General features: G+C 40.6%; 2 protein-coding genes across 6 annotated transcripts in view; one reads left to right on the top strand and one right to left on the bottom strand.

Annotated features, from left to right (window-relative positions):
- LOC136849658 (leucine-rich repeats and immunoglobulin-like domains protein 1) overlaps positions 1–22,500 on the bottom strand; it is a 566,587-nt gene that overhangs the window by 342,581 nt on the left and 201,506 nt on the right. The gene's annotated exons all lie outside the window — the stretch shown is intronic.
- LOC136849687 (protein enabled homolog) lies at positions 3,056–8,410 on the top strand. The gene is made up of 4 exons (XM_067123032.1): positions 3,056–3,113; positions 6,327–6,724; positions 7,087–7,321; positions 8,073–8,410. Exons 1-4 carry the CDS (start codon positions 3,056–3,058, stop codon positions 8,408–8,410), a joined length of 1,029 nt encoding a protein of 342 aa, XP_066979133.1.

Genomic DNA, 22,500 nt, shown 5'->3' on the forward strand with positions numbered 1-22,500 from the left:
TTTTAATATTGCCTTATATGAAAATGAAGCTAATCACCCATTACAAGTTTGTTAAATAATGAGGTGATATCTGGCGAGAAAAATGAATAACATGTGGGATGGAAATGAAGGTAAAAAGATTTTCCTGGAATAAAACTGGTCAACTGCCAATGTAAAACTTTGACACATAAATGCATGACTTTAACTTCATTATTATTAATTAAGAAATGTAGAAGGTGCGGTTAGGACCGAGTAAAACTCGAATGACTTCAGATGTTTGTCTTTAAAAGACAGCGGCCCTCAGGATGTGACAAAGCTGAACAAGAAGAAACAAGTAAAAAATGCGCCTAAGTTTCTTCAGCGCAATCGAGTTTTCTGTACAGCGTATAAATGCTGTATGAAATTCTCAGCCACGGCCCATGAAACCCCCAGCAGCAACCCACGAAACTTTCAGCCATGGCCCGGTTGTGGCCTGTGTTGTTGGCACCTATAGGGGTGCCAGACGCACGATCATGGCTAGCTTTAACCTTAAATAAAAAAATATAAAAAATTTAAAACACTTTTATTCTAATGCACTAAAAAGCGAAAAATAGATTTTTTGAGACATCAGGATTTTCTTACGGTAAAAAGCGTAGGTCCCAAACATGGAAGGAAATGCTACAAGAAAAGAAATATATTATTTTTTATTTCTTGTATTATTTCCTTCCATGTTTAGCGCCCACGCTTCTATTTTTGTAGACATGATTAATTGTAAGAAAATCCTGGTGTCTAAAAAAAATTATTTTTCACTTTTTAGTTCATTTGAATAAAAGCGTGTTTTAAATTTTTTTTTATATTTTTTTATTTTATACTTTTTAGTTTTGACAGAAACTGTAACCGATTTATGATTGTAGCTGACGAAATTGATAGCCTGTCCAGCCAAAGAAGGTTTGAAAAATCCGCAGAGTTATTAACTTATTCTACCAAGTCAAAGAAGGTATGAAAAATCTAAAGAGTTTCATACAAATACTGAAATACTAGGAGAGGCCTCTGTGGGGTCACTAGAGGTCACTGCTGACCTACTGATCATGTAAGGTTGTATTTTCACCGGGATTGAGTAACCATGCAAAATTTCAAGTCCACTGGACAAAGGGAAAAGTTAAAAAATTGAGTTACAATATTTGACGACAACAGACAGACAGAGGCAGAAGTCAAGTTAAATAAAATCATGTAACAGAATAAAAACTACTGAGGCTAGAGGGCTGCAATTTGAGATGTTTGAAGACTGGAGGGTGGATGATCAGTATATCAATTTGCAGACCTTTAGCCTTAGTAATTTTTTAAGATCTGAGGGCAGATGGACAGACAAAAAGCTATCTCAATAGTTTTCTTTTACAGAAAACTAAAAGCAGCAGGGAGAGCACAGGAGGAAATGCAAGGGTGCAATTGCAAGTATCCAAAAGGATTGCTATGAGAGAGTTTGTGAGAAGATGTGGAAGCATAAAGCTGAAGAGGAGGAGGAGGAGGAGGAGGGGAGGAGGGGGAGGAAGAAGAGGAGGAGGAGAAGGGGAGGAGGAGAAGGAGGAAGGGAGGAGGAGAAGTAGGAGGAGGAGGAGGGAGAGGAGGAGGAGGAGTAGGAGAGTAGGAGGAGGAGGAGGAGGAGGAGGAGGAGGAGGAGGACCTGGCGTTCACTTGTGCATGAGTATAACGCACGAACGAGACTTCACTAACCACTTCTACATCTACAATAATGAAGAACTATTTTAGAAAGACTACGAGATTTACTCTTAGAAGAGATTTACTCTTAGGTAAAGAGGCTAAATGAAGGACATGATTTCATAAAAGCACCTGAAAAATATTGCTTGCAATTTTTGAATTTTAAAACCTCGCCTGTATCGCCATGCAAAATGCCAGCGTTCTAGAAATAGGATCTGGAAATTTGACTTTTACCTACTTAAATTAAAATAGCATCCGCTGAACAGACAGACCTGGTGTGATAGAGGAAACAAACATTGCACTCGTAAAATTCCGGAGAAGCTTTATGTTTGTCCCTTTATTTTGCTGCTTGTTCTGCTTGCTGCTCACCTTCTATTGTGTGCTTTTTCTGTATGATATTTGTGCGTCCAGGTTGTTTGTATTCATTCTCATTTTAATAATGGGGGTGGTGGGTCGGGAGGGAAAAGACAGTGAAATAGATTGCAAGATCCGCGAGGATTAAATCTGAGTTCAATGGAGACGAAACAAAGGGCAAAGGAAAAGACTGCAAAAGACGTGAAGGGGACATGAGTAGACGTGACACACTGTATTCAAGAATGAAATCAGACAACGCAACGGTAACAGGATGTCGAGACCATAAGCAGGATGAGAACGTGGGGTAACAGAAACACGGCGTTTTATGCATGAAGAGCCAGGAAAATATTGAGGTTCCTTCGACGGTGAGACCAGTGCTTCCTCTTCATTGTTATTCATTTGTAACTGAATTGTAATCCCCAACCTTAGCCTCTTTCAACAAGAAAACTTGTTCTATTTTGCTCACTTCGGTTAAGCTGAGCTCAGATGATCTGCGTAGATAAAAAAAATAAGATGAAAACATTTCACTCTGAAAAGGAATGGAAAATATATACGCAGAGAAAAGTATAAGAAAGCACAATACCTTTGGTTCAATGTTGATTTTACAGCACATGAATATTCATCACTTAATGCTGTCAGAAGGCAATGTATTGTCCATATGGCTTCCTGTACAACAGGATTATAATCAAAATTCCTTGTACTAATGGCCTAGTTTCCCTGACACACACTCATGTATATAACACCCACACACACATACGCACACACACACACACACACACACACACACACACACACACACACATATATATATATATATATATATATATATATATATATATATATATATATATATATATATATATATATATATATATATAAAGTCAAGAGTAAAACTCTCACATGCCACCTCATCTGTCAAGTTATAATTTAAAGAATATAATCAATAGTTTCATTTGTTTTATCGTAAAGAACACTGTAGGCAGAATTTGCCCCTACCGACCTCTCCCTCACCTGACCACACGGCCCCATGCCCGTAGTGACACGTGGTCACACCGACACCAGTGCCATCTACAAAGAGCAGGATCGTAATCCCCAGAAGCTATAAAAGATCTCGGAAGGACACACTCGCTCTTAGAGCTCGCTGGATGCTATTCTAGTACTCGTGTCTTGTGCCTTGCGCTATTGAACTGCCCCCTCTGGACACACGTGACTGTTTGGGGCCATAGTAAATTTTTGCTGTGACCTTGTTCACTTGTCCTCCCATCCGTTGGCCCCCTGAAGATGAGGAAATCATCTCCTAATTAAGGTAAAGTGCCAGTCACATCCCTGTCAACTTGTAACTATTTTCCTGTTTTTTCTTTTCATAGTGTGATATTCCCACAGTGAGACCTGTATTGCTCTGTATAATTGTGCTGTTTAATTTGCTAGGCATTGAAGTGAAGTGTAATGTAATCGTTAAAATTCGAGTTATCGGAATCGAATTCAGTCTAGGCACCTTCTGTGTAATTCCTTGATTCCTTAATTAAAGTGCTATTTTCAGTTGAGTAACCATAGGTGTTTTGATTACAGATTAGGAGTGAGTCAGCTGTGGACCTGTGCATCATCTTGTGTGCTTAGTGACCCCCACTACATCATTTACTACGCCCTTAGAAGTGGGCTCCCATTGTGTCTCTTCAAGCAATTCCCAGCCATTCGCTTCATTCATCTTGTATTATGGGACCTTGTTTGCCTGCCCCAATTTACGCTCTTGTAAATATAATTAATTAAGTTAAACCCTAGAGTTAACCTAATCACTCCCCTTTTGAAGTGAGCCCTGAGCCATGTTTTGATGTATATGTTTTTACCTGACGTCAAGGCCAGAGTTCAGATTTGTGTTATCCAAGGTAAGTCGTGTATATCCCTGGTGTAACCCATTGATTGAACTGGGTTCCCCAGCTATGAACATATCAGTGGCGACCATATTGCACGGATCATCTTGCAGTTTGCATTGTTGCAAACCCACTGCATCACAACTATCAGCTGAATAGCATTGTTAAAAAGCTGGTTGCAAGATTAGAAGCGAACCCTTTTGACTAGCATAAAATTCCCCTTATAAGTGCACAAGTGATCCAATTCCACAGTATGTACAGTGTTGTTATTTGTATTATGTTAGGTACGACCAAATTCGTGACTGAAATAGAGTTAAGAATTGTTAGGCCACTTGCATGCAGCCCACTTATAGAGAAGAGAGAGCTATTAGCCTTTACACAAGCTTTTGATGGCTAACACATGATGGCTTGCATGACTAGGAAAAGTTAAAAGCGAATTACGAAGTGTTGTAACAGGAAATAGTGCGGGTATTTCCTTCCTATGTGATTCAAACAATTTCTCCATTCGGAAAACCTAGTTAGGCACACGTTAGAATCCACAAGGGCTACCCTGTCCAGCAATTTTCGTATCACTGGAGTCAGGATTTTTACTCTCTCTCTCTCTTTCTCTTAGAGGTTAGGAATTCGTTAGGCAAATATTATTCTTCCTTATTGAGTAAATCTCATGAAGCTGTAAAACTTTGTTCAGGCAACGCGAGCCAAAATATTTTGTTTAGTATTTGCATTTGTTTAAATTCCTCTATAAAGCAACGCACATGGTAAATCCCATTTCATTCAATTTATTTCCCAGTAAATAAGCCGTGAGAAAAACAGCGCCCATTCATTCATTTTCCCAGAAGAGAGCAAATCTTGCAAAACCCTTCAGTCGTCTGGTTAAACTCTGTGTAAAGTTTCGCTTGGCCATTCATGCAGCCGAGACAATCTTTGCGACTGACCGCTGCCTGTCATAACAAATCGTCAACCTTTGTTTATTGTTTCCCTCGTTCAGAAAGTTGCGCACGTGCTACTGTCCCTGACCCACAGGTCTCGCTGGTGTAAACATGCCAATCACATGCCCAAATCGGGTCATAGAGTAATGTAAAATATTTTCCCCATAAGCACATGAAATATCTTTTGCCAGTCTAGTCTTGCCTCGTGCATGGTGATTTTGAGCATTGTAATTATTTATATGAGGAAGTAAATTCAAAAGCATACAAAGCGTTGTTCCTTTCTACGTAAGCCTTGTTATTTTAACCGCATCCACTAGCTCTGACAATTCTCTGCAAATAATTATTTAAGTCTAAACATGTGCTAAAACCAAGAACATATAAGACTTTATATCCATTCATATCGACCATCCAAGTCCATATAAGACTTCATATCCGTTCATTCAAACACCCAAGTCCATTTCAAGACCTTATATCCGATCATTTCGAACCATCCAAGTCTTTATGGGACTGCTTATCCCCATTCAGTTCGGACAATCCAAAGTCCTTACGTGACTTCCTGAACCTGTTCATTTGAACAACCTTCAGTCTTTTCTAGACATACTGAATTCGTTCATTCGAACAACCTTGTGTCTTTTAGACATACTGAATTCGTTCATTAGAACAACCTTGAGTCTTTTCTAGACATATTGAGTCCGTTCATTTGAACAACCTCGAGTCCTTTAGACATATTGAATTCGTTCATTTGAACAACCTTGAGTCTTTTGTAGACATATTGAATCCGTTCATTCGAACAACCTCGTGTCTTTTAGACATACTGAATTTGTTCACTCGAACAACCTTGAGTCTTTTTTAGACTTATTGAGTCCGTTCATTTGAACAACCTCGAGTCTTTTAGACATACTGAATTCGTTCATATGAACAACATTGAGTCTTTTCTAGACATATTGAATCCGTTCATTCGAACAACCTTGTGTCTTTTAGGCATACTGAATTTGTTCACTCGAACAACCTTGAGTCTTTTCTAGACATATTGAATCCATTCATTTGAAGAACTTGAGTCTTTGTAGACATACTGAATCCATTCATACTGAACCTGTTCATTACGAACAACTTTGAGTCTATTCAGGCACATTGAGTCTGTTCATCACGAACAATCCTGAGTTTTTTCAGACACATTGAGTCTGCTCATAATGAACAACCCTGAGTCTTTTCAGACGTATTGAATTCGTTCATCACGAACAAATTTGAGTATTTTTCAGACATACTGAATCTGTTCATTCCGAACAACTTTGAGTTCTTGTCAGACATACTGAATTATCCCCTTTTGGCAAAATCCCAAGTTCCACGGAACAATTACAGTTGTTCGTTCTGAACATACCTCGGTCACTCGGGTCAAAATCAGACTGAGTGCCAGTGCCATGCCACCCAACAGGGTGCTCGTACTTGTGTATAGCACCAACACTGTTCCTACCCTATGTCCTAAAGCTTTGCTATTCCCAAGGGCCACGCCCCTCTCAGCACTGTCTCGAGATGACTAAGGCAACCAGAACCCAGCACAATCATGAGCTCAAGTTCTACATGGAGGCTGGGAAGGAACTGGAACTGACGAGCCAAGCACTGAGGGGTTGGGTCCAAGAGAGGCTAAACTCTGCCAAGGAAGAAAGGGAGAAAGCTCAGGAGAAATGGGAAGAGGCAGAAGGGCAGGAGGAGAAAGAGAGGCAGGAGGAGAAAGAAAGAATAGCTCGGGAAAAACGGGAAGAGACAGAAAAGCAGGAGCAGGAGAAAGAAAGAGAAGAGAGGGAGAGCGAAAGGGCACATCAGCTTGCAATGGCAGCCCAGGGCATGTGCAACACATCAATGCCCTCTTCACATTCGACTCTCAGCAGTGTAGGCTCCCTCGTAAGAAAATGGGATGAAGCTGAGCCTGAAGCCTAGCTCAACCATGTTGAAAAGGTCCTGAAGACCTATAAGCCCTCTGCTGAGGAAGTGTCTCTGATCCTGGAAAAGCACCTTAAAGCAAAAGGTGCCATTGCATTTAATGCCCTCCAACCGGAAGATCAAGGAGGTCTCACCCTTGTCTGCCAAGCCCTCATAAAGGCTTTTGAGATAACTCCTGACCTTTGGAGAAAAAGGTAGAGAAATATGCCCAAAGAGTCAGGCCAAACCTGGTCTGAGTGGATCTTCAAGAAGACCCAAGCCTTAAAACGTTGGCTAGACATCCTCGAACTCTTCCAGCTCTTACCACCCACCTATGCAATAAGGCACCTAAGACGGTGGTCGAGTGCTGTCGTTGGGCTGACACCTGGGACACCAATCATCCTGATCTTAGTTCCCATGGACGAAAGTTATATCCCTCCTCACACACTGCAACTAACTCTCAACAACCTCTCAAGAACGGACAACCCCCAAAGAAACCAGTGTGTGGGCACTGTAAGAGTACAGAGCACCCAACTGAACAGTGTCTCTTCAAGGCTGAGAATCAGCCAGAAACTCCCCGTAAGTCCTCAAATGGGACACCACCCCAACGAGCCACACTTTGCTCTTGGATGAAAAGCAAAGGGCTTGCCCCCTCCATTTGGAGAGTGCCAAGCAAAGATTATGGCCAGACTTATTGCCCTGCTTGAAAAGTTGATGGGCACTCCACCCAATTGGCAAAATGCCCTTATAAATCAAATACACCCACCATTGCTTTGGCAGTTACAAACCCAAAAATCTTAGGCCCCTCCAGCTGAGGGTCCTATATCTGTGAAACCTCCTAGAGGTAGATACCCTGCACACCAGGTCAAAGCATTCGATGACACTGGCATGCAAATCTCCCTCATAAGGGAAGATAAGGTCCTCTATGGGGCCACCATTGACAGGCATCACTGTATCTTTATAGATGGAATGAATCTCCTGAAGACGATTCTCCTCGCATCAAACTGAGGGTCACACGACCCCACTGATCTAAAATCTGCACTCTTGAAGTAGTTACTCACCTTCCTGGAGGTTATGACCTCCTCCTGGGACAAGACTTCCAGTCCCGCTCTAAATTACAACAATCCAGGGGTCCTAACCCCTACCAAACTCAATCATGCCCTAAGAGTCCTCGGGACTTACCTTAAATCCACTGCCAGTGCCACCTGAGTGCCCTGAGCAGTGTCAAGCTCCATCTGCTTCGAGTGATGAACCTTTAACCAATTCAATTCAAGTGCCAGGCCCTGCCCCAGTGACAGCACCAAGGTGCCCCCCTGAATCTCCCTTCCAGAGATCCCAAACTTGACTCCAATTCCAGAATTAGTTCCTGTGCCAGGCCCTGCCCCAGTTAAAGTGCCAGTGCACACCCCAGATCTTCCTTCGAGAGATCCCAGTCCAGATCCCCTCTCTTCTCCTGGCTTGACTCCGCTACCAGTGCTGGTGAGAGAGATGGATTCCTCTGACCACAGCAGAAGCTCATCCAAAGGTGCGGCCTTGCAACCTGTGCCTGAGCCGGTTGTTGTGACCTGCGAGCCTCTCACGTCCACCGCGACCTCTTCTGCTCATTCCCAATCCTCTGCAGACATGAGCATGAGTAAAGGATTCTGCCATATCTCAACTGGCCAATGAACTCAAGGAACTGCGACGACTTGTGGTAGAGCCTGTAATGAATGCCCCTGCCTCAGCCATCAAAGAAGCTGACACAGGTGGCACTTCAATGTCCTCCTCAGACTCCGGTCCACTGATTCCCCTGCAAAGGCGAATCAGCCACCTAAAGGAGGTCCAAGGAAGAAAAATCATGGGCGTAGATAACTCCAGGTAGCATAAAGAGAGCCACTGAGCTCCCTTTGTCTTACGGTGAACTTTGGCACCTCTATCCAGAGGAGGATGCCAAGCTTCTTCCCCTACTTTATTTTTCTTATAACTTTGTAATTCAATTCCTTCTTGTAATTTTCTCTTTTACCTCTTTGATAATTTTTTTTTTTTTGGTTTCTTTACCAAATCTCTTAATTTAACATTCTGGGCAACCCTGCACATTCATGAATCCCTTTTGTGAACCCTTATAACGGCTCCCCACTTCTACTTTACCTCCCACTCTGCCAGTGCAGAGTGCAAGTTGACAGATATTCCACTATTATAAGTCCTATGACTTCCCTTCATGCCTGTGAAAGCATGATACATTTTAAATCATATATGCCAGATCCATTAGGCCCTTACTATATGAGTGCCAACTTGGCACCGTGCCATTGCCGTAGATATTGGTAGATGCTCCTGCCAGAGGAGTCGCGCCCCCTGACTTCCTTTTGAAGTCCTTTGGGCTAAAGAATGAACCTAGCCATTTTTCATAGGCTAAAGAATCTAATCTTGGCATATCAGTCATTATTCTTCTTTGCTAATCATTATTTACTCTTGCATCTGTCATCTCTTTCTTAGTTATTCCCTTGTAATATAAATCTTGAGTCCCAGACTCGCAAACTCGTGTAAATCACACCCATAGTTGTACATCATGTACTTAGAGAAGTGCCACAAGGCACCTGTGAGGTAAGTGCTATGCTCTTGGTCTACCTTATCAGTGACTCCCACAGTGAGATACTTCCTTTTTATTTCTGTTTTCTGCCTAGTAATTTGTAACATATGGTTCTGTAGCCAATACTACATACTGATATGTCTCATGTACTTATAAAATGTGCCCTCTAGCACTTGCATTTATGGTGCTCTGCATGGCACTGAGCCATGACTCCTAAGTACTGTGGCACCACCTAATTTAAGCCTACGAATGCTTCATTGTACTGTCTCCTCAAGGTAAATTTACGGCATGACCTTGTGACTGAAGTCTTATTATTAGTAAGTGGATGGAGCATTTTAAGTGTAATCATTTTAACCTCTTAATGTTAGGTTTGAATTTGGTAGAAATTAAGCAATCATCTTACTTCATTTTGTATCCATTAAATGCTGCTTAATATAATTTTTCTAAGAATGTAAAATCATTACTGTTGTCAGCAGCATAAATTAATTGTGCGAAGTAGAGTAAATGTCGTAAGTGATTTCTTTTGTTTGTAATTGTCTTTGATCTTTCACAGAGATTTTTTATTTTAGAATAATGTACCCCAGACATTGTGAAGAGAGTATAGGTTGCCAGATGAGGTAACGTAACTGTAACCATTTCAACCTGACTAAGGGTGTAGATGTCATCTAGGTGGGGGAGGTGTCAAGAGTAAAAACTGTCACACGCCATCTCATCGGTCAAGTTATAATTTAAAAAATATTCAGTTGCTTAATTTATTTTATCGTAAAGAACACTGTAGGCAGAATTTGCCCCTACCGTCCTCTGCTTCACCACTGCCTTGTGTGGGGGGAGAATACTTTAATCAACTTTTCTTGTTCAAGTGACTGACGGGACCTTAAATTTCACTAGGAATGCAAATCCTCATCCGAGACAAGTCAGCTGGCAGAGCAGAAAGGATTGATCATGTGCTCAGAGCCAACTTGGAACCTGACCATACGGCCCCATGCCTGTAGTGGCACGTGGTCATACCGACACCAGCTCCATCTACAAAGAGCAGGATCATAATCCCAAAAAGTTATAAAAGATCTCGGACGAACACACTCGCCCTTAGAACTCGTCAGATGCTATTCCAGGACTCATGTCCTGTTCCTTGCTCTATTGAACTGGCCCTTCTGGACACACATGTCTGTTTGGGGCCATAGTAAACTTTTGTTGTGACCTTATTCACTTGCCCTCCCATTCGCTGGCCCCCTGAAGACGAGGAAATCATCTCCTAGTTAAGGGGAAGTGTTGAATTTAAGGTTGTTTTAGCCAGTCATGTTCCTGTCAGCCTATAACTATTTTCCTGTTTTTCCTTCTCATAGTGTGATATTCCCACAGTGAGACCTGTATTGCTTTTTTGTGCTGTTTAATTTGCTAAGTATTGAAGTGAAGTGTAACGCAATCGTTAAAATTCAAGGTGTCGGGACTGAGTTCAGTCTAGGCACCTTCTGTGTAATTCCTTGATTCCTTAATTAAATTGCTATTTTCAGTTGAGCATCACTAGGTGTCTTGATTACAGATTAGGAGTGAGTCAGCTGTGGACCTGTGCATCATCTTGTGTGCGTAGTGACCCCCACTACATCATTTACTACGCCCTTTGAAGTGGGCTCCCATTGTGTCTCTTCAAGCAATCCCCAGTCATTCGCTTCTTTCATCTTGTATTATGGGACCTTGTTTTCCTGCCCCAAATTATGCTACCATTCTTCTGATATGTGTTTTTCTGTTGTAAATATAATTAATTAAGTTAAATTCCAGGGTTTACCTAATCACTCCCCTTCTGAAGAAGGCCTTCGGCTGTGTTTTGATGTATATGTCTTTACCTGACGTCAAGGCCAGAGTTCAAATTTGCGTTATCCAAGGTAAGTTACGTATATCCCTAGTGTAACCCACTGGTTAAATTAGTTCCCCAGCTAAGAACATATCAATATATATATATATATATATATATATATATATATATATATATATATATATATACATATATACAACATTCTGTCTGTCTGTCTGTCTGTCTGTCTCTCTCTCTCTCTCTCTCTCTCTCTCTCTCTCTCTCTCTCTCTCTCTCTCTCTCTCTCTCTCTCTCTCTATATATATATATATATATATATATATATATATATATATATACATATATATATTGTTATGAAATGTAGGTAAATCTAATAATTATTTCGGGAGAAGGAATTTGTAAGATTAACAAAATACAATTTCCTAGGTGAGGGAAGTAGTTGCTTAGTCATTTGCCAGTGGCACTGAACAGAAATGTTTTTTCTTTCCGAACCGAGGTAAAATCGAGGCGAATGAAGGAAAGCAGGGAGTCAGTTCTCACTCCCTGAGTGAGTCAATCAGCCCTCACCAACGCAGTCTGTCAGTCACCCCTCATCGCAGGAGTTAGTCAATCTCCATTGCTGGAGTATCAACTGGTTCTCTCGCTGGTCTTACGTGTTGGATTTACCATGATGTGTTCCTCGACTCAGCTTCTTCATGCCGGTACTGTGAGTGCTTCTGGCAGTGACATATTCATCAGTACTACTTCAGCTTTTATTTCAACTCTTTGACAACCGTGAGAACACTCAGAAACCTTTCATCTTTCGACGGGTCCTTGTGATGATCCTCATCTGTGTTCCTGTATCTCATGCTGTTCTCATAATGCCCCTTCTTCATTAGATGCCATCAACATTGTACCTCTGTTCCTTAAGCTGCTTAGCTAGTCATCATAATTAATAAGTTCCCTTTATTGAAAGAACTATTATTCTTACAAGTTTGTTTCTCCAGATGTTAAGCTTCCTTCATGAATAAACTTATTTACTTTTAATCTGAGTATTTTATTTTGAGCCTCAATTTGCTCAATTGTCTGGTATATGTATCCTTACAGTAGGTAAAAACCAAGAACCTGTTAAGCTTTAAGAAGAAGTATCTTCAGTATTATCTACTCTGAATGGGTGTGACGAACCTTGTGATAATTTGTTTGGTCCTTATTCCCAAAATAATATTAAGAATGTGATTATATATATATATATATATATATATATATATATATATATATATATATATATATATATATATATATATATATATATATATATATTTCTTTTTTTTTTTGTGGGGTAACTGTAGTGATGGCTTCTCCTGAGTGGCGTAACAGTGATGTCACTAGTTTGGGCAGAGTGTCTTGCCTTCTTTGTGTGCAACGCACTTGCATTGTGGGTGCTCCCTGCAATGACTTCGTTCCTTTTGTGACGTGTCAGCTCCATCATTAGTCTGGGCTGGGTTTTTCTTGCTTTGTGCATTTGAAATTTGATTTTTTTTTTTATATAACAATCAGTTGTTCACATCGGTGTTTAGGGTGTAATGAGGGCAATATTTTATTGTTGTATTGTTTCTGGGAACTTTTATAATTGGGTAGTATTTTATTTGATATTTGTGAATTACGGTGTGCAAACATTTTTACGCAAGTGTGTACACATTTCTTAGTATTGTTTTTAACTGTTTGTTTCTCTTATTTTTTATAATTACACACGTACGTGCGTTATTATGGGTACATACGTGCGTGTAGGTAAAGTGGGTGTACATGTGTATGTGGATAGAGCGGTTGCATTTGCTTGAATTGCATTTTCTGCTTGGACAAAGGAGGAAGTGTGCATCCAGCAATGTTGTGCCTTGGAGACAGGTTGTCTCTCTGAGGGTTTGGAGCTAAGAACTTTTTCTATAGGCGTCATCAGGCCTTGGATGAGGATTGAGGGGGTAGTAGTGAGGGGGAGTTGTTGCTCGTAGAGGGTGGGAGACGAATTTTTCTTTCTTCTCTCTCTCTCTCTCTCTCTCTCTCTCTCTCTCTCTCTCTCTCTCTCTGTGCTTGAGAGGTGATTTCTATTTTTCTTTGCTTTATTTTTGTAGCTTGGCCTTGGAAGAAGTGAACTTGGCCTCTTTGACTGACTAAAGAGAAATCAGCTGTGTGCATAAACAGCACTTGTGTTTTTTTCTCCATGGGACTTGGGCACTTAATTGCGAGGGTTAGCTAATTTTGAAATTAATCTTTGGAATTTAGTTTGATGATAGGTTTAATTCATTGGGAATTTGTTTAAGGGATTACTTAATAGTAAATTTAATTTTTGGGTTTATGTAATTTTGAGTTTAATTAAGGGTTTAATTAATTTTTGAATTTTATGGTGGGTTTTGTAAACTTTTGATTTAATTGTGGGTTTCGTGAACTTTGAATTTGATTGTCGGTTTAATTAACCTGGGATTTAATGATGGGTTCTGATTAATACCTTCTTTTGAGTTTTGGGATTAATTGTTAGAGTAAAGGGATTTGACATTGTAGTTTTTGTGTTGTATGGGAATTCGGTTTTTTGTTTCAGTAAAGGACATACTTGCACGGGACCTTGGGAATTGTTGCATTTGTGATTAGCCAAGAATAAGTTTGTGAATTTACGTACAAAGAAGGAAGTTGTAAACAAGAGGGGAGGATATAGTGATCAGAGATTCCTTAGATCAGCCTATGGTTGTGTAGGACTTGGAGATCCAGTCCGCTGTCCGAAGAATTTTGTTGCAAGTCAGAATAGCCAAAGATTGATGGGTGGCTTGAGTTCTATGATCCCACAGGGTCGTTGCCTTAATTGTAATATGCAGGGACACATTAAGAATTTTACCGGGTTAAATATTGTGGTAGTTGTAAGAATTTTTGTCATCCTTGGCGGTCTTGCCCGTCTCGGAGACAGTATAATGATAGGCCCACATTTCAGAATTTTGGTAGCCCAGATAAGGAAGTGCTTCACACGAATTGTTCAAGGGGATCTGGTAATCGGCAGACATTGTTGAAAGACCGGTCATTTGCAAAGGAAAACAATAATGGGATGGGTGTCTCTTGGGATATTGGACTTTTGGGAGAACCCACAGGATAGAAGCCAGTTGTAATTGGGTCTGTACAGGGTATAAATGTAAGGGTCTTTATAGGCATAGAGCTTCGATTAACCTTATAAATAATGAATTTTTTAGATTGATGTTTCCCGATTGATCTCTGGGGTCTGCTAAGGAAGCTGTATGTGACATTCAGGTAAATAGGTTAAAGATTTTGGGTTGTGTAGATATAGATTTAACCCTCCGGGGTAGATCTTTGATGGAACCATTCCTAGTTATACGGGGATGTACTTTGGGAATGCACTTTTACTGGGTCATCCTGCATGTCGGAGACGAAGATCTAACGATGGATCGGGGATTCATGAGGAACCGGGGCTGAATACTGAACATGTGTCGGGGGATGAGAAGCACTATAAGGGGGTGTTAACAGACGATGTAATGCTTGGTCCGGGTATGGTTGGGATGGTAAAAGTTCAAGTAAAAGGTGTGCATAAATCCAGACAGATGTGTGTGGATGAATGTAGCGAGAAGTTGAAAGGGGTTTTGTGTACGAGTTCGATAAGTAGTGTAACGAGTTCAGGGGAAACTTGGGTGGAGTTGCTAAACTGTAACGATACAGTTCGCAATTACCAGAAGGATACTTATGCAATCGATTTTGTTGACTGGGTTGATGAAGATAATTCAGTGAACGTTGTCGGGGATTTTTGTTCTTTTTCAGAGGCAGATTTACAAGCTAGAAGGCAAGTTTTTAGGGATCAGTTAGCCAATGCTGATTGTAAAGAATATGCTGGGGATGTAGAAGATTTTCTGGCCAAGTTTGTGGATGTAGTTGCACTCAAAGGGGATAAGTTAGGATTAACAAATGTGTTAGAACACAAGGTTCACTTGGAAGAAAACACTAAGCCTATTTTTGTTCCTTCATATAGGATTCCTTTTAAGATTAGGGAACAGGTAGGGCAAGAGGTTAATAAGTGGGAGGAAGAAGGCATTGTTAGGCCCAGTTTGTCACCCTTTAATTTTCCGTTGTTAGCAATGCCTAAGAAGGATGGTTCAGTCAGGGTTTGTGTAGCCTTTAGGAAGCTGGATGAGAAAACCATTCCTGATCGCTACCCTGTGGCATGTTAGCCGGATTTATTCGTAGAGATGGGGGGAAGAGAATTTACTCATCAGTTGATCTGATGAAAGGGTATTTGCAGGTACTCCTTTGCGAGGAGAGTCGAAAGTACACGACTTTCTCTTTGCCAAAGGGGCATTATGAGTTCACACGAATACCGTCTGGGTTAACAGGTAGTCCGATGACATTTACTAAGTTGAATAACGTTTTGCATGGCTTGTTAGGGAAAAAATCTTTATCTACATGGATGATATCCAAGTTGCCACTGATTCAGTAGAAGAGCATTTAGAAGTTCTCAGGGAAGTTTTTAGAAGACTTAGATTAGCGGGTTTGAAGATAAAGTTAGCTAAGTGTAATTTTCTCAAGAGGCAGATAGTAATTTATATTTGGGTCATGTCATTTCGAAAGAGGGTGTTAGAGTAAATGATGATAAAGTTAAGGTAATCGTAGAGTTTGCTACACCCAAGACTAAGATGCAGGTTCGTTCGTTTTTAGGGATAGCCGGGTTTTCAGTAGATTTGTGAGGGGTTTTTCTGTTCTGGCGTCTCCTTTGACGGATGTTCTGAGGGATGATGTGCAGTTTGTATGAAGAGAGGGACAGCAAGTGGCCTTTCAACGGATTAAGGATGCCTCAATAAATCCCCCAGTGTCGAAGTTTCCTGATTTAGAACGTCTGTTCATGTTGGTAACAGATGTGAGTAATGATGGGATAGGCGCATGCCTTATGCAGAAGTTTGATAGAAAACTTCATCCGATTGCATTTTACATTAGGAAGTTTAAGACACAAGGTAGTAATGAACAGTTATGGTCGGTAGTAGGCAAAGAGACTTTTGCTGTAGTGTCTAGTTTAGTGCACGTCAAAATGTTGTTGATGGGCAATCAAGTAAAGGTTCTGACGGATCATAAGCCATTGTTGGATCTTTTTAATAAGCCTGATCTTTCACCAAAAAGAGCCCGGTGGTATTTGACAGTCAGGAATTTTGATGTAAAGCTGAAGTATATAGAGGGCAGACAAAATGTTGTAGCAGACGCGTTGAGTAGGAGTTTTGCTGATCAAGAGGGTACTCATATATGTTATGTATCGGGAAGTAGCATAGATTGGGATATTAGTTTAGTAGAAGCGAAGCAAGATGAAGATGAAATTCTGAGAGATGCAAAGGCGTTTCTTAGAGGGGAATCAGTTAGGAAGGGTTATAAGCTGCCTTTTGCAAGGCTTGAATTAGGGGGTAATTTGTTGGTTGGGAAGATTAGATACAGACAGAAATAGTGAAGATAAGGGTGTTACGACACAAATAGTCGTTCCTACGAGTTTAGTACCTAAGGTGTTAGATATTGTTTATAGTAGGTCTGGCAGTCTGCATTTAGGGATTGAGAAGACGTATCAGAATGTACGAGGACAATTCTTTTGGAAGAATATGTTTAGCTCGGTAGAAGACTTTGTGAGAGGTTGTTCAATTTGTAAGCCATCAAAAGGTCGTTTCTTGTAAACTGGGTTCATTCCCGATTCCTACCAGACCCACAGAAAGAGTCCACATGGACATCTTGAGTAATTTCTGTGAATCTAGTTATGGCCATAGGCACCTGTTGGTGGTTGTTGACGAGTTAAATAGGTTCGTAGAGATTTTCCCGTTGAAGCATAAAACAGCGGAGGAGGTGGCAATCGCGTTCTTTAATGGGCATATTTGCTGGTACGGTGTCCCTGAGGTTCTCATTACAGAAAATGGCAGGGCGTTTGTGAATAGAACGTTGGAGTGTCTTGCAGATGTAATGGGCATTCGGAAGGTCACTATCATCCCATACAGACCAGATGCGAATGGCCTGTGTGAACGAGCAAATAGGAGGGTCATTGAAACTCTTAGAATGACCTCTATCTTCCATAGGTCCAGCATAGTATCAATGTCATGCATAGCGATACCACTGGAATGTCTCCCAATGAAGAGCTGTTTGGGTATCCAAGTCGCTGATTTCAACTGCAAAAGAGAGATATGAGCGCCTTCCTAAGAATCTTAAGATGAAAATGCGAGACATGGTAGATAGGGGCAATGCAAAGCCAGACAGAGTCAAAGTGGCTGTTGGGGATAGGGTTTATGTGAAAATAAATGTCAGGAATCAGTTGAACTATAAGCTGGGTCCTAAATTTGAAGGTCCTTTCCGTGTTGTTGAAGCAAAGAAGGGAAATAGATTTGTTGTTCTGAATGAAAACACGGGTGTGTCTCGATTGACATATTTCTAAGATCAAAAAGACGGGTTAATGGGTATTATCGTTGGTGCGTTCCTGGGTTGTATTGTTGTTATGATAATGGTTATGTTACCAGTTGGTTTTTTTGGTTTTAATGGGTTGTAAATGGCCGTGACTTGTAGTTTGTTGTAATTGGGGAGGACGTTAGTCCGTAGAGTTATACAAATCTTTAATAGTTTGAGTTCATTGTGATTCTGATGTGAGTTGCAATACTTGGTGAAAATTGTGTGCAGAATACCGTAGAGTTTTGTAGATATATGAATTTGGGTTTTGAGTTATTTTTATGGATCGCATCTGCAGTTAGGGACTTCATCGTTCGCATTTGGCGATAGTAAGTGGTTACTTTGAGTTAATGGTTTGTATTCACATGACTTTGGGAATCGTGACATGGGCTAATTTCATAGGAGATTAGACCTGTGTGATGTTATGTAAGGATGTTTTGATGTGTAATTGTCGTCTGACACAATATTTTTTATTATAGAGCTACAGAATAAGGGTTTGTTATTTAGGATTTTGTTTTGGGGAGGTATTTAGTATACCGGACCGAATGGGTCTGATCTTTTACAGGTTTGGATATGTCAGTTAGGATTTAGGAGAGGTTTAGGAAGATTTTAATAAGGATATTGAATTCGGGTATTTGGGATTTTTCAGTTCTCTTTTAGAATAAGAGATCTGTGCCATGGGTAATTGTAGTTGTTATGATCGTAGGAGCAATGGCCAATATGTCAATTGCTATTGTGCTGAGAATTAGACGGGTACTGAGCAGTATTCGCTAACCAGGGTAGAACTTTGATGTTTTTACGAGACATGTTGCCTTTCAGATGTTTAGGATTGCCTTTCGGGAATTCAGTATATGGATAGGGTTCTCGGGTAATTTTTTTTTGAATAGTTCCTTAGAGTTAGTGTACCTGATAGTGGCGTGACTGTGGAAATTCCATGTAGCAACTTGAAATTGTTTCACATTGAGATCATATGACCTTTGCACTAATAGTCTTATTGGTTCAATAATAATATGGCATAGGGAATAGACGAGTTACTTTTTGGGATGACTGATTACTTAAGACACCATTTCCCCTCAACGGAGCTGTTGGAACAGCTTCACCATCCTCAATGATATATGGGAAGCTGTCAATGATACACTTGCACTTTTGTGAGAAGATGCAGGGTTTTGGAGAGATGTTGGGCAGGACGTCTACAGATCGCTGTAGTTGCTGGGAGACGTTGGGTTGGCGCAAAAGATTCGCGAGCGCCACATTCAACATGGGCTTGTGCAGTCGCAAGCCATTCATCTTGGTCGGATCTCTGGGAAATGTAGAATACTTTCACCGCTGGCGTGCCCAATCGCAGGCCATTCAGCGTGATGGAATCATCAGGAAGCCAAGACTTCAAGTGTTGCATTTCTTAAAGAACTGATTGTGATATAATACCTGTGCTAGGAGATATCTAATTTTTGTATCTAGTGTTGGGGATGACGGAGTCGCCCCTACTGAACTTTCGATTAGGCAGTTATCGTAACTAGATGGGATGTCTAGGTAGGTGGACCGAGCTCCTGTAACGGGTCATGAAGGTGACCTTTTGGGAAAAGAATGTGATAGCTTTTCGAAGGCGTGAGATCATATGACTGAACACAGCATGTAACGAAGTGCATTCAGCAAGGAGTCAACGTTCTTAGGGACCCTTAGTTGCTAAACACGTGGAATGGAAGTGCATCGGGAACTGCTTTATTCCGGTTGAGTGTGTGGGTACGTGTGGTACCAAGTACCTCGTGACGCCTTGGAGTATAGAGGGCGTGTCTTTGTCGAACATTGAACTTGGTGATGTCACGAGAGTGTGTTCATATGTGCGTTGCAAAATGAATGTAATGGGAGTGATCACTGAATGAGTGGGCACTGCGATCTATTGTTGGTATAATTTAGCATGTGAACTGTGCAAAGGGAAGCACACACATGGAGTCTGTGTCCCAGAGGACTTTTGTGAAGTGAGTACAACTCATAAACATTTTAGATCTTCTTTTCAGACTCTGGAAAAACTCTACCCATTTTGCAGTGAAATCTTGTGGTTATGCATTTGTATTTTGTGAATTTGGTTTTTAATATAACGATCGTTCGTTTCCAGGAATCCCACATTCCTCTTCAAAATAGGGAGTGGTGTGACATTTATTCATATATGAAATGACTTTTATAATGAACTGTGTGACCGTTTTATTGTTTTGGATGACAGATGGGTTGTTTATGCATTTTACTTTAAATAACTGGGTGTCGATGTTTGGTCCTTATTCAGTAGATTTTCATAGATATGTGTGAGTCATTCGATTTCATTCTTTCGTAGCTTATTTGAAGTTATTTCTGTTATTTCTGTCAATAAAGCTTAGTTTTTAACTCAGTGTCTCATTCCAGTAGGCCTTGGAATTTAGTAAGGTGAAATGAATAACTTATGATGGGAAGATGAGAGATCAGCTGACACAACAAGTCGGCTCTCGCTACCAAACTCATCTCAGAGTAAGGGAGATGCTAACCTCTGTCCTTAAAACAGAGAAATAAATAGAATACTAGCCTCGAAAATCGGGTCGGTAACATATATATATATATATATATATATATATATATATATATATATATATATATATATATATATATATATATATATATATATATATATATATATGCATACATATACATCTATATATGTATATTAAAAGTATATATAAATATATTGTATTTACCTGTTGAATAGCTGATGTGGGGAAAACTTCCGGGACATAGCCGCTTCATGCACCTAAACAGAAGGCTCATCAGCAAAGGGCTAAATTATCCCTTACACACTCTATGGCATTCGCCTCTACCCAGTACTTCCTCGGTATTCCTCCACACCTAACTTTTCCGAATTATACTGTTTTTTTCACCTATCATTCTCATTTTTCCACCTGACATAACTATTTACCTCCTCAATAGATCCCCGAGCTTCTCAACTTTCAATTTTTCTTATGTCAAAAATACTCGGCAAACAATTCATCTTAACAGCTTCAGCCATTTTCTTTCATTTGCTTTCAACAGCCACACTTTACTTTCATCAAGGAGAGCTGGTTCTGCATTGCCTCCACACCATGGCTTCTGTAGCTATTCCAAGTCTCCCTGACCCCCATCTTTTGCAAAACACTATTAACTGTATTATTTCACCTATCCTGTGTCTCACCTCATCTCTCGCCCAACCTTCATCTGTTATATTTACTCCCAAATGCATGTGTGAATAACCCAGTGTCATTCTTCTACCATTCCTATTGACATTAATTGCTTCATCTTCCTGGTTTCCATTTTCCCTCATTCTCTTACTCTTGCTCACATCTTCTCTCAGTTTCTTCTCTTTTAAACACGTTGAAACTCTTTTACTAGTCTTTTCAGTTTTCTCTTCACTCTCCCGAATCCATACCTTATTATCTGCAAACATCAACCATTTCACACTCCATTCATGACCCATTTTCTTGTCCAACAACTTGGCACCTCTCCATTGTCCTTTCTGCTATTTCTTAAAAAAAAAAAAAAGCAATCATGCAGATAAAGGAAAACTAGTCACACCCCTTTCTATACATTCTAACACACTTCACTTACCCTCTATAACATAAGGCTTCAACACCTCCCACCTCGCCTCTTCCTAGGCCCCTTTACATTGAAGCCTCTCACGTCACTGTTTCATAAAAAAAAAAGGTTCACGTACCCATTCCATGTCAAAAGACCTCACTATTTTCAAGCCTTCTGTTACCTGTCTTACCTGCTCATTCCATATCGTACAATACACCTTTCCTGGTATACTAAGCAGCGTTATGGCCCGTCATTCTTACAGTCGTCACTATTATCGTTACCTTAAGACTTTCTTCGTAACCTTTCCCATATCTAGACCTACCTTAAAAACACTGGTCAGCCACTCAGCCACGGTTTTTTGTCCTTCATCCTCTTCATTGTCCCCCCTCATGTCCTCGACAATCACTTCCACAAGCATTCTCAAACTAAAGGCCAGTTTACACTATGACGTTTGCGACGCCGCGTAAGTCACCTCTACCAGCATATGCCCACCCACCTTGGCAACGCTTCATGCTGCATAACGCGTCTTGCTTCTACACTACGTGATTGCTGCGACCAGCAGCAGTATCTTCCTGAGAGCCACGATAAGCAGTGACGAGGAAGAATTTGCCTGCTGCCGTTGTTGTAGCACAAATGTATGGTCAAATGCATAATTGTGTACTGGCCTCGTAGTGTATGGATTTTCTTTTTTATATCTTCTTCTGTCATTTTTTCGTTAATTACAAGCATCTCTTCCTTCAGTTTTTTTCATAACAGCGTAGCAAACATCTCTGTTTTTATATTCTTGTAATTTCGCATTCCATAGACACGGAGAATGCTGATGAGCACCTATGAGAAAACGAACTTCCTCTCGTTTCCATTCCATGTTAATAAGTAGTCGTCGCCGGAGTGAGTCTGAGTGGCGCCTGCAGGCTTCAGCCATCAAGCTCGGTTTGATGCGTTGGGAGCTGCCTCATACGTCTTGGGGAGCACTCAAGAGGGTGGGGCTAACAATAATTTGGGGGGGGGGGGGAGTTGGTGATGAGTGTGAGGCGTGCAGCACGCGGTGAAGCGTAAACTGACTTTTACATTAGCCCTTTCAGCTTTCTCAATATTCAGGTCTTCCTCTGGTCTATCTTCCATATTCAACATTTCTGCAAAATAAGCTGAATATGCAGACAACGCCTTTCATTTGCTCTGTCACTTTTTTCTCTGAAATTTGTTTTCTGTAGAACTTTTGATTCTTGCCATGGTTCTCACTCATTGTAGCCCTCTATTTTTATTACTTGCTTTCTTTTTCTTAATCACTTTATTCTCAACTTCCATATCCATGGTCATTTGATCTGATTTTAGTCCCACTTCCTACCTCATGTACCCTTGAACGCTCCCCACTTGCCCTTAACCCTG

The sequence above is a fragment of the Macrobrachium rosenbergii genome, chromosome 21, assembly GCF_040412425.1.
Source record: "Macrobrachium rosenbergii isolate ZJJX-2024 chromosome 21, ASM4041242v1, whole genome shotgun sequence".
NCBI lineage: Eukaryota > Metazoa > Arthropoda > Malacostraca > Decapoda > Palaemonidae > Macrobrachium > Macrobrachium rosenbergii.

Coding starts and splice junctions, on each gene's coding strand:
- LOC136849687 (XM_067123032.1), top strand. CDS start 3,056: ATGCCCGTAGTGACACGTGGTCACACCGACACCAGTGCCATCTACAAA. Junction 6,725..7,086: donor TCAGCAGTGTAGGCTCCCTC/GTAAGAAAATGG, acceptor CTATGCAATAAG/GCACCTAAGACGGTGGTCGA. Junction 7,322..8,072: donor GAATCAGCCAGAAACTCCCC/GTAAGTCCTCAA, acceptor TCTCCCTTCCAG/AGATCCCAAACTTGACTCCA.